The sequence below is a fragment of the Cnephaeus nilssonii genome, assembly GCF_951640355.1.
Source record: "Cnephaeus nilssonii genome assembly, chromosome: 13".
NCBI lineage: Eukaryota > Metazoa > Chordata > Mammalia > Chiroptera > Vespertilionidae > Cnephaeus > Cnephaeus nilssonii.
The window spans coordinates 81729167-81745767 of NC_137084.1; the positions used below are offsets into that span (position 1 = coordinate 81729167).

At 50.5% G+C, this 16601-nt stretch overlaps 1 protein-coding gene across 1 annotated transcript in view; it reads right to left on the reverse strand.

Moving 5' to 3' along the window:
* Nucleotides 1-16601, reverse strand: part of MPZL3 (myelin protein zero like 3) — a 30453-nt gene that overhangs the window by 7076 nt on the left and 6776 nt on the right. The window contains exons 2-4 of the mRNA XM_079787772.1: nucleotides 12404-12570; nucleotides 8839-9049; nucleotides 6425-6590 (exon numbers count right to left, since the gene is read on the reverse strand). Of these exons, the coding sequence (XP_079643898.1) occupies nucleotides 6425-6590; nucleotides 8839-9049; nucleotides 12404-12570 (544 nt within the window). The remainder of the gene's footprint in view (nucleotides 1-6424; nucleotides 6591-8838; nucleotides 9050-12403; nucleotides 12571-16601) is intronic.

The following is a 16601-nucleotide window of genomic DNA, read 5'->3' on the forward strand; positions in this document are numbered from 1 at the left end:
AATGACAGAAAACTTCCCTGATATAGGGAAGAAAAAACTCACACAAATCCAAGAAGCTCACAGAGTCCCAAACAAAATAAACCCCAAAAGATCGACACCAAGGCACATTATAATTAAATTGGCAAACACCAACGACAAAGTAAGAATCTTAAAAGTGGCCAGAGAGAGACAGAAAGTTACCTACAAAGGGTCCCCCATCAGACTAGGGACTGATTTCTCAACAGAAACACATCAGGCCAGAAGCAAATAGAATGATATATACGAAGTCATGCAAAGGATGGGTCTGAATCCAAGAATACTATACCCAGCAAGGCTATCAATCAAAATTGAGGGGGAAATCAGAAACTTCACAGACAAAAAAGGACTAAGGGAGTTTATCACCACCAAACCAGCAATGCAAGAAATGCTAAAGGGTCTGCTGTAAAAAGAAGAAATAGGAAGCGAAGAAGGAACACAGGCATAAAGAATAAAAATGGCGACAAACAAGTACCTATCAATAATAACTTTAAATGTAAATGGATTAAATGTCCCAATTAAAAAACATAGGGTAGCTGAGTGGATAAGAAAACATGAACCATATATCTGCTATCTATAGGAAACCCACCTCAGAAAAAAGGACTCACACAGACTCATGGTGAAGGGATGGAAAAAGGTTTTTCAGGCGAATGGAAATGAAAAAAAAGCTGGGGTAGCAATACCTATATCTGACAAATTAGATCTCAAAGTGAAGGACATAACAAGAGATAAGGAAGGCTACTTCATAATACTAAAGGGAGAAATCCAACAAGAAGAAATAATACTGGTAAACATATACACACCCAATACAAGAGCACCCAAATATATCAAAAAACTTCTGGAGGATATCAAAAGAGAGATTGACAGCAATACAGTCATAGTAGGGGACTTTAATACCCCACTATCACCATTGGACAAATCCTCTAAACAAAAAATCAGCAAAGAAACATCAATCCTAAATAACTCACTATATCAGATGGAATTCATTGACATCTTCAGAACATTTCACCCCAAGGCCACAGAATATACATTCTTCTCAAGTACACATGGGTCATTTTCAAAGATAGACCATATATTATGTCACAGGCAAAGTCTCTTCAAATTCAAGAAGACAGAAATCATATCAAGCATCTTCTCAGATCACAATGGCATAAAACTAGAAATAAACTACAATAAAAACAATTTAAAAAAGCAAACACCTGAAGAATAAATAACATGCTATTAAACAATGACTGGGTTACCAGAGAGGTCAAAGAAGAAGTAAAAAGCATTATGGCAACAAACGACAATGAAAACACAACGATCCAAAATCTATGGGACACAATGAAAGCGATCTTGAGAGGGAAGTTCATAGCTCTACAGGCCTACTGCAAAAAAACAAGAAACAATGATAATAAATTACCTAACCCTACAACACAAAGAGTTAGAAAGAGAGCAACAAGAAAAGCTCAGCGTAAGCAGAAGGAAGGAAATAACAAAGATCAGAGCGGAGATAAATGAAATAGAGACACACAAAAAAAAAATACATAAGATCAAAAAAACCAAGAGCTGGTTCTTTGAAAGGATAAACAAGATTAATGAACCTCTAGCCAGGCTCACCAAGAAGCAAAGAGGAAGGACCCAAATAAACAAAATCAGAAATGAAAGAGGTGAAATAACAACCGATCCCACAGAAATACAAACTATTATGAAAAAATACTATGCACAACTCTATTCCAACAAAATGGACAACCTAGATGAAATGGACATATTCCTAGAAAAATACAAGCTCCCGAAACTCAACCAAGAAGAATAAAAAAACCTGAATAGGCTGATAACTACCGAAGAAATTGAAACAGTGATCAAAAATCTTCCAGCAAACAAAAGCCCTGGTCTGGACGGCTTTACAGGGGAGTTCTACCAAGCATTCAAAGAAGAACTAAAACCTATCCTCCTCAGACTATTCCAAAAAAATTCAAGAGGAAGGCACACTTCCAAGCTCTTTCTATGAAGCCAGCATTACCCTAATCCCAAAACCAGATAAAGACACCACAAAAAAAGAGAATTACAGGCCAATATCCCTCATGAACATAGATGCCAAAATCCTCAACAAAATTCTAGCAAATCGGATTCAGCAATACATTAGGAAGATCATACACCATGACCAAGTGGGATTTATACCGGGGATGCAAGGATGGAACAATATCCACAAATCAATAAACGTGATACATCACATAAACCAACGGAGACAAAAATCACATAATCATATCAATTGACGCAGAAAAAGCATTTGACAAAATCCAACACCATTTCTTGATAAAAACTCTCAGCAAAGTGGGAATAGAGGGATCATACCTCAACATAATAAAAGCCCTATATGACAAACCTACAGCCAACATCATACTCAATGGGCAAAAACTAAAGTCATTTCCCCTAAGAACAGGAACAAGACAAGGATGCCCACTCTCCCCACTCCTGTTCAACATAGTATTAGAAGTTTAGAAATACTAGCCATAGCGATCAGACAAGAAGAAATAAAAGGCATCCAAATTGGAAAAGAAGAAGTAAAACTGTCCTTATTCGCAGATGACATGATACTATACATAGAAAACCCCAAAGACTCCATCAAAAAACTACTACACCTAATAAATGAATTTGGCAATGTAGCAGGATACAAAATCAACGCCCAGAAATCTATGGCCTCTTTATACACCAATAATGTACTCACAGAAAGAGAAATGAAAAAAACAATCCCATTTACCATTGCACCAAAAAAATTAAGATACTTAGGAATAAACTTAACCAAGGACGTAAAAGACATGTACTCAGAAAACTACAGGACATTGAAAAAAGAGATAGAGGAAGACATAAACAAATGGAATAACTTACCATGTTCATGGATTGGTAGAATCAACATCATTAAAATGTCCATACTACCTAAAGCAATCTACAGAATCAATGCAATACCTATTAAAATACCAATGGCATACTTCAAAGATCTAGAACAAACTCTCCAAAAATTCATCTGGAACCAAAAAAAGAGCCCAAATAGCCACAGCTATCCTGAGAAAGAAGAACAAAGTTGGAGGGATCACAATACCAGACATCAAACTATATTACCAATCCACGGTTCTCAAAACTGCCTGTTACTGGCACAAGAACAGACAGATAGACCAATGGAACAGAACAGAGGACCCAGAAATGGACCCCAGTCATTATACCCAATTAATATTTGACAAAGGAGGCAAGAGCATACAATGGAGTCAAAACAGCCTATTTAATAAATGGTGCTGGGAAATCTAGTCAGATACATGCAAAAAAATGAAACTAGATCACCAACTTACACCATACACAAAAAACAAACTCAAAATGGCTAAAGGACTTGAACGTAAGATAGGAAACCATAAAAATCCTACAAGACTCCATAGGCAGCAAAATTGCAGACATATGTCGTAGCAATATCTTTACAGACACATTTCCTAGGGCAATGGAGACTAAGGAGAAAATAAACAAATGGGACTACATCAAAATTTCTTCTGCACAGCAAGAGAAATCATCAACAAAACAAGAAAGCCCACTGCATGGGAGAACATATTTGCCAATGTTATCTTCTATAAGGGTTTAATCTCCAACATTTACAGGGAACTCATACAACTTAACAAAAGGAAGATAAACAACCCAATCAAAAAATGGTCAAAGGACCTAAGTAGACACTTTTCGAAAGAGGACATTCAGATAGCCAAGAGACACGTGAAAACATGCTCAAAGTCACTAATTATCAGAGAGATACAGATGGCTGTCAGAATGGCTATCATCAACAAATCAACAAACGACAAGTGCTGGCGAGGATGCGGAGAAAAAGGAACCCTCGTGCACTGCTCGTGGGAATGCAGACTGGTGCAGCCACTCTGGAAAACAGTATGGTGTTTCCTCAAAAATTTAAAAATGGAACTCCCATTTGACCCAGTAATCCCACTTCTAGGAATATATCCCAAGAAACCAGAAACACCAATCCGAAAGAATATATGCACCCCTATGTTCATAGCAGCACAATTTACAATAGCTAAGATTTGGAAACAGCCTAAATGCCCATCAGCAGATGAGTGGATTAGAAAACTATGGTACATCTACACAATGGAATACTACTGTGCTATAAGAAAGAAGGAATTCTTACCATTTGCAGCAGCATGGATGGAACTGGAGAGCATTATGCTAAGTGAAATAAGCCAGGCAGTGAAAGAAAAATACCACATGATCCCACTCACTTATCCTATCTAATAATAGACAAATATGCAAATTGACCATACCTCCAACACACCCACAAGCCACGCCCACCATCCAATCAGAGCGAGTATGCAAATTAACCCAAACCAAGATGGCTACAGCCACAGAGAGCAAGGTTTCCTAGGTAACAGAGGAAGCCAAGCTTTCCGCCTGCCCTTGCCAGGCCTAAGCCTCCACTCAAGCTACAAAGTTTCAATTATAGAAGGTAAACAAATTCAAACAAATGGCGGCAGAATGGAGCTTCAGAGAGCAGGCCAGGGTTGCCGCTGGCAACAGGGGAAGCAAAGCTTTCTGCACACCCTGGCCGGGCTCACCCGCTTAAGGCAACAAAGTTTCAATTATAACCCCAACACAAATGGCTGCCGGCCTCGGAGGGAGCCCCAGGCTTCGCTCCGCTCCAGGCTACAAAGTTTCAATTGTAGAAGGAAAATAAATTCCAGATACCAGGGCCTCTGCTTGGGTTGCCAGGGGGCCTGGCCGGCCTGCAAACCACCAAAGGCCCCTCGCTCAGGCCGCCCCACACCCCAAGGGAACCCCCACCTGATCGGGACGCCCTTCAGGGCAAACCAGCTGGCCCCCACCCCTGTACCAGGCCTCTATCCTATCTAATAAAAGAGTAATATGCAGATTGATCATCACTGCAACACACAATATAGCTGCCCCCATGTGGTCAAAGATCCTGCCCCCATGTGGACACAAGATGGCCACCACAGATGGCCAGCAGGAGAGGGCAGTTGGGAGGCACCCGGCCTGCAAGGGAGGGCAGTTGGGAGGCACCCGGCCTGCAAGGGAGGGAAGGTGAGAAGTATCAGGCCTGCAAGGGAGGGCAGTTGAGAGGGACGAGGCCTGCAAGGGAGGGCAGTTGAGAGGGACCAGGCCTGCAAGGGAAGGCAGTTGGAGGTGATCAACCCTGAAGGAGAGGGCAGTTAGGAGTGACCAGGCCGGCAGAGGAGGGAAGTTGGGGGCAAACAGGCTGGCAGCAGAGTGGTTAGAGGGTGATCAGGCTGGCAGGCAGAAGCGGTTAGGGGCAATCAGGAAGGCAGGCAGGCAAGCAGTTGGGAGTCAGCAGTCCTGGATTGTGAGAGGGATGTCCGACTGCCCGTTTAGGCCCGATCCCAGGATCGGGCCTAAACGGGCAGTCGGACATCCCTCAAGGGGTCCCAGATTGGAGAGGGTACAGGTTGGGCTGAGGGACAACACCCCCTCCATGCACGAATTTCATGCACTGGGCCTCTAGTGGATAATAAAGAACATTATAACCTAGTGAACAAAAAGATAGATACAGAGGCAGAGAAACATCGAGCAGACTGTCAAATTACAGCGGGAAGGTTAGGGAGTTGTTGGGGTGGGGGGGTAAGAGATCAACTGAAGGACTTGTATGCATGCATATAAGCATAACCAATGGATGCAAGACACTGGGGGGCGGAGGGGTGAGGGCATATGCCGGGGGTAGGGGAGGCTGGGGGAAGGTAAATTGGGGGGGGGGGGGGAGGAGACATATATGTACTACTATTTGTAATACTGTAAACAATAAAAAAAAGAAAAGAAAAAAAAGAGATTTCGTAAGCCAAACCGCGAAGACAAACATCACGTGGTCTCACTTACTTGCAGAACCTAATGAACAAAGGCACTGACCAACCAAATGAGACCGAAGCAGGGGCATGGACAGGCTGCCACACCTCCATGTGGGCGGGGCGAGAGAGATAAACAAAGAACTTATATATTTAATGCACAGCCCATGTAGCCCATGGACATGGGCCATAGGGTGGTAAAGACCCAGGGGTGGGGAGGGAGGAGGGGGGAAGGGGGGGAAATGGGAGCTATCCGTAATACCATCAACAATTAAAAATATATTTAAAAGGGAAAAAAAGGAAATTTCACCAGCAGAACTAAGCTCAGCCTGGAAGTAAGAAAAGCACGGATGCAGGGACCGGGCACCACCCACAAGGCAGGGGGCACCACCCACAAGGCAGGAGGCACCACCCACAAGGCAGGAGGCACCACCCACAAGGCAGGGGGCACCACCCACAAGGCAGGGGGCACCACCCACAAGGCAGGGGGCACCACCCACAAGGCAGGGGCGGGCAGGGGCGGGCAGGGGTCTGAGAGGGTTAGGATTCACCGCTCGGGCTCCGGCTGCACTTACTCATCTGACACCTCGATGGAGGACTTCTTGTAGCCAGCCCTGCCCCTCTTCCTCAGCCCCGCAGACTTCCTCGCCATCCTCACCAGCAGCAGCACCACCACCACCGCCGAGGGGACGAAGACGAGGATGGAAAGCAGGGCCACGGAGGACAGCATGGTGCCGAAGCCTGGGGGGGGGGGGGGGGGGGGTAAGAACTAAACACGCAGAAAGGATAAAAACTGACCCGGAATCCTACTACCTAGAGTAACGCTTGGTCACCCACCCACTCCATCTTCTTTCTAAGCACGTGACTAGGGTCTGCAACAGGGAGGACGGTGCATGTTTTTAAAAGTGTGAGTCGTATTTTACGTATCACTCCTAACCCCTATTCACTTACTACATAAGTACTTTCCATGTCATTAAAGGTTCCTTCCAGATCTGACCCTTTTTAAAAATATTTTTTATTGATCTTTAGAGATAGAGGGAGAGAGATAGAAACATCGATGGGCTGCCTCCTGCACTGGGGACTGAGCCTGCAACCCGGCATGTGCCCTGACCAGGAACCAACCGGTGACCTCTTGGTTTCTAGGTCGACGTTCAACTGCTGAGCCACACCGGCCGGGCGAGACCTTTGTAACGGCTGCGTAGCGGTCTATCACCCTGCGTAGTTGAAGGACTCCGTCCTCGAGTGCTCAGCATTCAGGTCCCCCCAATTCCCTGAAGCGATGAATTACATCATGATCGTCCTTGTCCATAACCCTGCATGCTGAGCTCTGTTTCTTTAAGATAACTTCTTAAACTGGAATTCCGGATGAAAGAGTGCACACCTTCAAGACCCCTGATTACACTGCCAACTGTCTCCCAGAAACACCGTACCAGGCTCTCCTCCACAGTGGAATGTGCTCACATGTCCTGGAAATTTATGGGTGACTGTCTTTAAAAAAATGATGCAGTCCTGTCTCTCTAAGTCTTTGGTTCAAATCCAACCAAGGGCTGGAACGACCCCGCACCAGTGCCAGGAGGAAGGTGGGTGAAAGGTGAGTCCTTCGCCTGCTCTGCTGGCCACCGAAGGGCAACTGCTGGTCCTCACAGCACAGACATGAGCTGCCTCCACCACGGGGCGGGGACCCTCCACCACGGGGCGGGGGACCCTCCATCACAGGGCGGGGGGGCCCTCCATCACGGGGCGGGGGACCCTCCATCACGGGGTGGGGGACCCTCCATCACTGGGGCGGGGGACCCTCCATCACGGGGCGGGGGACCCTCCATCACGGGGCGGGGGACCCTCCATCACGGGGCGGGGGACCCTCCATCACGGGGCGGGGGACCCTCCATCACAGGGCGGGGGACCCTCCATCACGGGGCGGGAGACCCTCCATCACTGGGCGGGAGACCCTCCATCACTGGGGTGGGGGACCCTCCATCACGGGGCGGGGGACCCTCCATCACTGGGGCGGGGGACCCTCCATCACAGGGCGGGGGGACCCTCCATCACGGGGCGGGGGGACCCTCCATCACGGGGCGGTGGACCCTCCATCACGGGGCGGGGGGACCCTCCATCACGGGGCGGGGGGACCCTCCATCACAGGGCTGGGGGACCCTCCATTACAGGGCGGGGGGACCCTCCATCACGGGGCGGGGGACCCTCCATCACGGGGCGGGGGACCCTCCACCACGGGGCGGGGGACCCTCCATCACGGGGCGGGGGGGCCTCCATCACTGGGGTGGGGGGACCTCTTCAAGACCCAGGCAAGCACACTGTCTCATCACTGAGGGCGCGAGCACATTGGGGAAACCAGATGGCTTCCACTTCACAGAGAGAACAACCCTCCATTTAGCCGAGGGTTTTTCCCGCACTGTCCACAGGACCCCTGGTCCCTGAGTCTAAAAACAATCAAGGAAAATGGAGAAACTATGACGTTTGAAGAAAAACTTCAGTTTGGCCCTGGCCGGTTTGGCTCAGTGGATACAGCATCGGCCCTCGGACTGAAGGGTCCCGGGTTCAATTCGAGTCAAGGGCACATGCCTCGGCTGCAGGCTGGATTCAACCAATCCATGTCTCTCTCTCACATTAATGTTTCTCTCTCTCTGTCTCCCTCCCTCCCTTCCACTCTCTCTAAAAATCAATGGGAAAATATCCTTGGGTGAGGATTAACAAAAAAAAGAAAAAGAAAAACGTCAGTTTGCAGAATAAAGATTAAAAAGTGCATCCAAATCGAAAATTCAATTGGCTTACAGACAGGCAGCTTTGCTGTCACAGGTCTCTCCCAAGAGCGAGAGTGGCAGCCCCTCCCCCTCAGGGGATGGAGGATCACCCCTCTCTGACTGTGAGCCCTCAGGGGCTGGAGGAGGATCACCCCTCTCTGACTGTGAGCCCTCAGGGGCTGGAGGGTCACCCCTCTCTGACTGTGAGCCCTCAGGGGCTGGAGGCTCACCTCTCTCTGTGACTGTGAGCTCCGTCACGGGAATGTTATGGTGCACGTCTGGGGGGTTCTTCACGGCGCAGCTGAAGGTCCCGTTGTCCCTGGTGGTGGGGTTGCTTATGCTTATGGACGCGTCCCCTTTGTACACGTCTCCAACCCAGGAGATCCGATCGCGAAACGTGCCTGCGGTGCTGGGGTACTGGAAGGACTGGTAGTGGAAAATCTAAGAAAGCAGCACAGGAGAGAAACAGTTAATTCGGAAAACGCACGGCAATGGAAAGCTTAGTAGGTCTAAAGTAAAACACCCGTGTGTCAGGGGTCTTCTCCGTTGAGCATTGTTTTATGCTTGGTTTGCCTCCACCCTGCAGGTTCCAAGACGGGCCAAGGAGCACCGAGGAAGGCCTGACGAAGACTCCACCCTCACTCTGCAGCCTCCTCTACGTCTCCTCAAGGCCTGAGGCAGGAGCTCTCCACGGGGCGATCGTGCCCCAGAGGCACCGGGCAATGTCTGGAGACAGTTCTGCTTGTCACAACGGGGGAGTGCTGCTGGCATCCAGTGGATGGAGGCCAGGATCTTACTAAAACCCTGCGATGGCCTGTCCAGCGTGGCTCAGTGATTGAGCATCGACCTAGGAACCAGGAGGTCACAGTTCGATTCCCGGTCAGGGCACAGGCCTGGACGGCAGGCTCAATCCCCAGTGTGGGCCGTGCAGGAGGCAGCCGATCAATGATTCTCTCTCATCATTGATGTTCCTCTCTCTTTCTCCCTCTCCCTTCTTTCTTCCTCTCTGAAATCAATAAAAATATACTTATAAACAAAAATAAAATACAATCCTATGATGCGTAGAACAGCCCCCACCACAAAAAATCCTCCAGCTCAGAACGGCAGCAGGGCCAAAGTGGAGAAACCCTATTCTAAAGTAGCATCTAATCCTCTGTAATAAAAAGCTAACATGCAAATTGTCCCCTCGACCGGGAGTTCGACCAGGGGGTGGGGCCGGCCAGCCGCCCTCGACCCACGCCCCCCTCGGCCCGGCCCCATCTGCCCGATTGGGGTGGGCAGGCCAGACCCCACCCGTGCACAAATTCATGCACCGGGCCTCTAGTATTCCTATAACACTGTAGGGTTTACAAGTGACTCCTATGCATTTGCTCATTTGAGCCTCATAACAACTACATTTGGGGCAAGTATACTAGTAATTCTTCCCGATTTACAGAAAGGGAAACAGGCCAAGAACAGAAAAACTAAGTGAGTTTTCAAAGGCACATGGCTACTAAGTGAAAAAGGGGGGTTTTCGTATATTTTCAAAATCACCAGGCGGGTATACTATAACCAAGCCTCCCTCAGGTTACCTATCTTGGCAGTTAACAAACATCCGGCCGATGCACGGTCAGCACTCCGCCCTGCGCTGGGCCAGGGGCAGGGGATAAGACGTGCGCTGAGTCACAGCACCGCTGCAGGCGGGCCGGACGCTTCCCAGCAAAGCACCTACGTGCGCCTGCTGGTGGCCCGGCGGGTCCTGCGACACCACACGATCGTCTCACGGGGAGTCCGGCTGTCCCCTTTCTCTGCTTGCTTTGCACCTCCCCACTTTGGGACCACTGCCCAATTGTGAAGAGCAACTTCCCAAAGAAGACGCTGAATCACTTATGGGTTCATTTGTTCATGCATTCACCCAACAACTACGTACTGCACACCTACTGTGTGCTACGCCAAAGGAGATAATGGGAGCCTCAGAAGCACAGGCCCTGCTCTCATGGAGTCTGCAGTCCGGTGGGAAATACAGACATTAATGAATAAGAACATGTGTGCTCTGTGTTCCACAAAGGGACGCAGAGAACGCCTACTGCTGCCCTGGCTGGTGTGGCTCAGTGGATAGAGTGTCAGCCTGCGGATCAAAGGCTCCCAGGTTCTATTCCGGGCAAGGTCACGAATCTCGGTTGCAGGCTCCTCCCCAGCCCAGGCCCTGGTCAGGGCGCATGCAGGAGGCAACCAATCAATGTGTTTCCATATTTCTCTCTGTCCTTCCTTCTCTTACACTTTCTAGAAAAATATCCTTGGGTGAGGATTTAAAAGAAAGAATGCTTGCTGCTGATGATCAGCATCAACATAAAAGAAAGGGTCTGAAACTCCTTACTGACCAAACAAGGCCTGCTGTGCACTTGGAGATGGATGTGACCTCGATTCCAAGTTCAGTTGAGGTGCAAATCCTGGTTAGTCTGCCAGGACCCTGACCGACCCCATAACTGCAGCATCACTTCGTGTGCCTTAAAGGCCAGGAACTCCGGAACTCCGAGCTGGTGAACGGGCTTCCTGACCCACTCACAGGAAGTGCCACGCGAGAACCGCTTGCTGTTAGCATCTGAGGTCTCTGACCCAAGAAAATCCCCCTTGCTTCTTCTGTCCTACTTTTGGCCCCGGGGGCAGAGAAACAAGGCCAGCCACAGTTTCCAACCACTCAAACCAAGTGAACTATTTTAAGTCTAAAGAAAAAAAGGACCATGAACACAACCTGGTTTCCTTCACCTGCCTAACCCCGAGCTTCCTGGCATTCAACAAGGACTCCTAACACAAAATGCAAAGCTACACGTTAAAATCAAACGGAAAGTTTTCCCAATGAAGGAAACAGGAAAGCAGATTAAAGGGACTTCCAAAAACACGGTCTTGAACACAGCTATGACATCCACACTCATGACAGCAGCTATCCTGAGCGGAGGATGCTGCTGGAAACATAAAAGAAAGGGGGTTTTGTTTGTTTGTTTGTTTGTTTGTTGTTGGTAATCCTCACCGGAGGATTTTTTCCTTTGATCTTTTAGAGAGAGTGGGAGAGAGAGGAAAAGACAGAGAGAAACATCGTTGTGAGAGAGACACATGATTGATTGCCTCCTGCACATGCCCCGACCAGGGCCCAGGCTGGGAGGAGTCTTTAACCGAGGTACGACGTGCCCTTGACCGGAATCGAACCTGGGACCCTTCAGTCCAAGGGCCGATGCTCTATGCACTGAGCCAAACAGGCCAGGGCAAGAGAAAGGGCTTTTTAAGCATTGCCACCTTCAATTAGACATCCACATGGGATCTGAACCATAAATGCAGTTTATATGTGTGACACAAGGATATTGCTTCTACCATGGACAGACCATCTGTCACCGACAGCACCTGTCAGTCATCAAAGGAACCACCTAAATCAGTGCTGAGGTTTACACGACGGGCGCGGCCCGCTGAATCCACAGAGCACAGGTCCAGAGCACACACGCCCATGGCCACCTGGGCGGCGGAAGTGAGCAGCTGTCAGAGAAGGATGCCTGCGGCTGGGACCCAGAGAACCTTTGTACCCGCCGGTCCTGGCGGGACCACTGAGTACATTTCCTCTCAACTCCTGACAAGCTTTTTCTTTCGCTTATTGGCAGAGCTCTCGCAGGAAGAGCGAACGGCCTCACGTGACTCCGTGAAGGTCAGGCGGCTGACACACGTCCTCTAGTCCGAGACGGACGGCGGAGGGGCGCCTGGACTGGGATGAAAGGGTCCCCAGCTGCGGAGCACAGGAGACGCGAGGACATCTGTTTGCCACACACTTACTGACTCGGTGCGGCTGCTGCTGGGGGGCCGGTAGGTCCAGTCTATGGTGAGCTTGTCAGTGACAGACGACGTCGACTTGAAAATGCATTTCAACTTGATCTTCTCTCCAACGTAACCCCAGACATGCGCATCCACTTTGATCTCCAAGGTAAGGACCGTGTGAACACCTGGTCAAAGCAAGCCCAGACACTGGAAATGTGTTCATTTGGAATATACAGATGACCGAACAATATAAACGTGCTATTTATCACTTTTCCGGCTCTCATAAACACCATCGCAATGAACACCTGCCCATACCAGCCCCGGCGGGGGGTGGGGGAGGACAGGCATGGACATCTGCATCCATCACGGGTAGTATTTTTGTCCTTTTACAATACGAAATCGTAGGAGGAATGCTGGGTAAAATGTAAAAGCTGCTTTTCCCAACCGCAGATGTGTGGCTGGACTGGTGCGAACAGTGGGTCCGCCCACAGCAGGCTGAGCGGCACCACCACCCACGCCCCTCACACACGCCTCACACTCCTCCAGGAATGTGTCACCACTGTGGTCTGAGGGACTGCCCCACGGAAGCGTGGCTGCCACCTGCAGCTACCACTGCCTCAACCACCGGCACGATGCGGATGGGAAAGAACAGGACTGTGTTTTGGTGTGTGTGTGTGTGTGTGTGTGTGTGTGTGTGTGTGTGTGTATGTTTCAAAAAATCATATAAAACTGCCCTAAGGTTCTATCTAGCTTTGTTTTGGTTCTTCCGGTCTTAAAGTGGGTTAATGACTCACACATCCATTAAAAGTAAACCAGGGAGCCCTAGCCGGTTTGGCTTAGTGTATAGAGCGTCAGCCTGCAGGCTGAAGGGTCCCGGGTTCGATTCTGGTCAAGGGTACATGCTTGGGTTGCGGGCTAGATCCCCAGTGGGAGGGCCTGTAGGAGGCAGCCAATCAATGATTCTCTCTCATCATTGATGTTTCTATCTCTCTCTACCTTTCCCTTCCTCTCTGAAATCAATAAAATATATTAAAGAAAAGAAAAATTTTAAAGTAAACCAGGGGGAGGAAAACAAAACAACTAATCATTCCAAAATCTAAAACCCTAATATGCAAATAGACTGAACAGCAGAACAACCGAACAACCGGTCACTAAGACGTGCGCTGACCACGAGGGGGCACATGCAGAACATGGCGGGCATTGGCAGCAGGCAGCAGAGCACAGAACATGGCAGGCATCAGCTGCGGCAGGATGGTGGAGCAGGTGAGTGGGGGTGCCAGACCAAGGCGGGGTGCCAGTCAGTGTCATTGGGGCGAGTCTCTGGCGGTTACTGAAAATTCTCTGCTCCCATGAGCCACAGTCCCACCTGACGCTCACACCTACTGCCGGGGCCAGCCCTGCTCACACCCGCTGCCTGCCCCACTCACACCCACTGCTGGCGCCCAGCGCTGGTCCCGATCATTTGGTGCTATCAGCAAGTGCGAGCAGCAGCTGCCGGCCCAGATTGCCCCTGAGGTCTTCTCCACCTCCCCCTGCTCCTGAGGGGTGATCGGGACAGCAGCCACCACTCACCCACTGACAGCGCCAGCCCCGCTCGCACCTGCTGCTAGTACCGGCCCCAATTGCTACGTGCTGTCAGCAGGTATGAGCGGGGCCAGCACTGTCAGCACGTGGGAGCAGTGGCAGTGGGAGCGGGGCTGCCAGCAGACAGGGGACCGGGGGCCATGGCAGGAGGGTCTGAGCAGGGGTGCAGAGGATGGGCCAAGACCAACCCGTGCCCACTGCGACCCACAGTTCCTTTCAAGGTGCACAAATTTGTGCACTGGGCCCCTAGTCTGCACTCATAAAAGAGTAACATGCTAATTGACCATACCTTCGCAACACCCACCAGCCAATCAGGAGTTAGTATGCAAATTAACCCAACAAAGATGGTGGGTTAATTTGCATACACAGGCGCCATGGCGACGATGCAGGCATTCCGCACCACCCCAGCCGCTCCAGGCCTCTGGGCAGTGTGGGAAGGCCGAAAGGCAGCTCCGTGCTGGAGCGGAAAGGTGGCTCCAGCCAGAGCAAAGGCAGTGCCGGCAGCCAGGGGAAGGAAGGCCCATTCTTGCAGGAATCTTCATGCATCGGGCCTCTAGTGTAAAAATAAAAGCCCTGGCCAGTTGCCCAATGGTTAGCGTTGTCAGCCTGTGGATCAAAGGGTGGTGGGTTCAATTCCTCAGGTACCTTGGTTGCAGGTTCCCCAGGCCCCGTTGGGGCCAGTGGGAGAGGCAACTAACTGATGTGTGTCTCTCAAGTCAATAAACCAGGAGTCACAGTTCGATTCTCCATCAGGGCACATGCTGGGTTGTGGGCTCAATCCCCAGTAGGGGGCATGCAGGAGGCAGCAGATGGATTGTTCTCTCTCATCATTGATGTTTCTCTCCCTCTCCCTCTCTCTTCCTCTCTGACATCAATAAAAATATATATTTTTAAAGTAAAAATAAGATAACATTTTTAAATTCTCTAGAGACTTACTCTTTCCAAAACCACCTCACATATCCAGCTCTGAAGCTCCACCCCCCACAAGACCAATCCCCTCTGCATTCGGAGAACAGTGCGTGGAACTCGGTCTCCCACGTGGGCACCGGTTCTGAGGACAGCGAGCCGCTGGGGCTGTGTCCTGCCTCCTTCTCTAGGCGAAGGCCCAGGCTGTGGGCTCACAGAGCAGGAGGCTGACGCCGCAGCCCACGCACGACCCCGAAGCCAAGCGCCCCGGGCAGCGGCGGGCCGCATCCCGGCCCGTCACTCGCTGGCCCTGTGCCCTTAGCAAGTTACTTTCCTGCTTCAGTTCCTCGCTCTGTCTCGGGTGAGGAATTCATGAGTTAAGACACGTACAGCCTGAGAAGCCCAACCCACCCAGAGCGAGTCCTCAACGCGTCAGAGCTCCTCATCACGGCCACCTCTGTCCTGCCCAGGCTCCCAGGCAGGCGGAGGCGGAGGCCGAGTGGGAGCAGCCAGCCGGGGCCTGCCCTTCTCCCTGCTCCTCTCCAGACAACCCAGCCCGTGCACATTCCTCTGGAAGGAGGAGAGCAGGCTGCGCTCACATCGCTGCTAAGACTCTGACCCGCCCAACGATGACTGTGCCGATGACTGTGCCGACGACAGTGCCGATGGGCGTCCGAGCATCCGCTCTGCCGGCCAGGCTGCCCTTGCCGATGATGCCTCTGGGATGCAGTGCTGCCTGGGAGGCCTCCATCCCTCCGCCCAGCTCTCTCCTGGGACCTCACTCCTGAGCCACCTTTCATCACTCAAGATGCAGCTGAGGAAATGAAAGGCGGGAGTGAATGGGTAAACTACGCCCTCCCAGACCCCTGTCCTTTATTCTAAACACAAACGCAGCGTTTTAACGTGTGGATTCAGAGTCAGACAGGTCTGGGCTTCAGTGCCAGCCCAGCCACTTTGTAGCTGTAAGCCTGGATCACAGACACCTGCCCCGCTCCACCCCGTGTCCTCAGCTGGCAGATGGGGATCATAACAAGACCTACTTCACGGATCGCGGTGAGGGTGAATGAGATTAAGTCAGATAACCACAAGACGCTAACACAGCACCTGGAACAGAAGCGTTCCATGAAAGTTCTTATCATTAAAATCAATGTCACCAACATTCAAAACCCTTCAAGAATCCTCTATCGGGCCATAGAATAAAATCCAGATAGTGACAATCTGACCCAAACCTTTGCTTCTCCACCCGCCCACCCACCCATCCATCCCCTTTCCCGGGCCCTGAATGTCCTGCCATTTCCTAATGTACCATTCTCCTCGTGCCTTGTCTTTGTCTGGAAGGATCTCCCCACCCTACGAGTGCTGCCTGGACTATCCCCCATCACCCAAAGTCACAGACCTTCCAAACCCAGGCCAGCAGCAGCCCCCTTTGACGGCCGCCCGAGTTCCCGGATGCAGCTCACCGCATTTCTGAATGTTCTCATTGCATTGAGTACACAAGGCTACTCGAGCGCATATGCCGCTGGTTATACTGTTTCAAACGACAGTTTCTTCTGGGGAGAAAGGCCATTTTACAGTGTTTCCAACGTTCTCAGCCCCTGCACTCCATGGCCACTCCGCCTGTGGCTGGTGTGCAGAGGGAGAAACTCACACCACCGCACAGTTACCGCGGAAACTCATGAATCCGCCCCCAGCGGAGCCCTGAATGAAGGACGGGCCCTTTAACCGG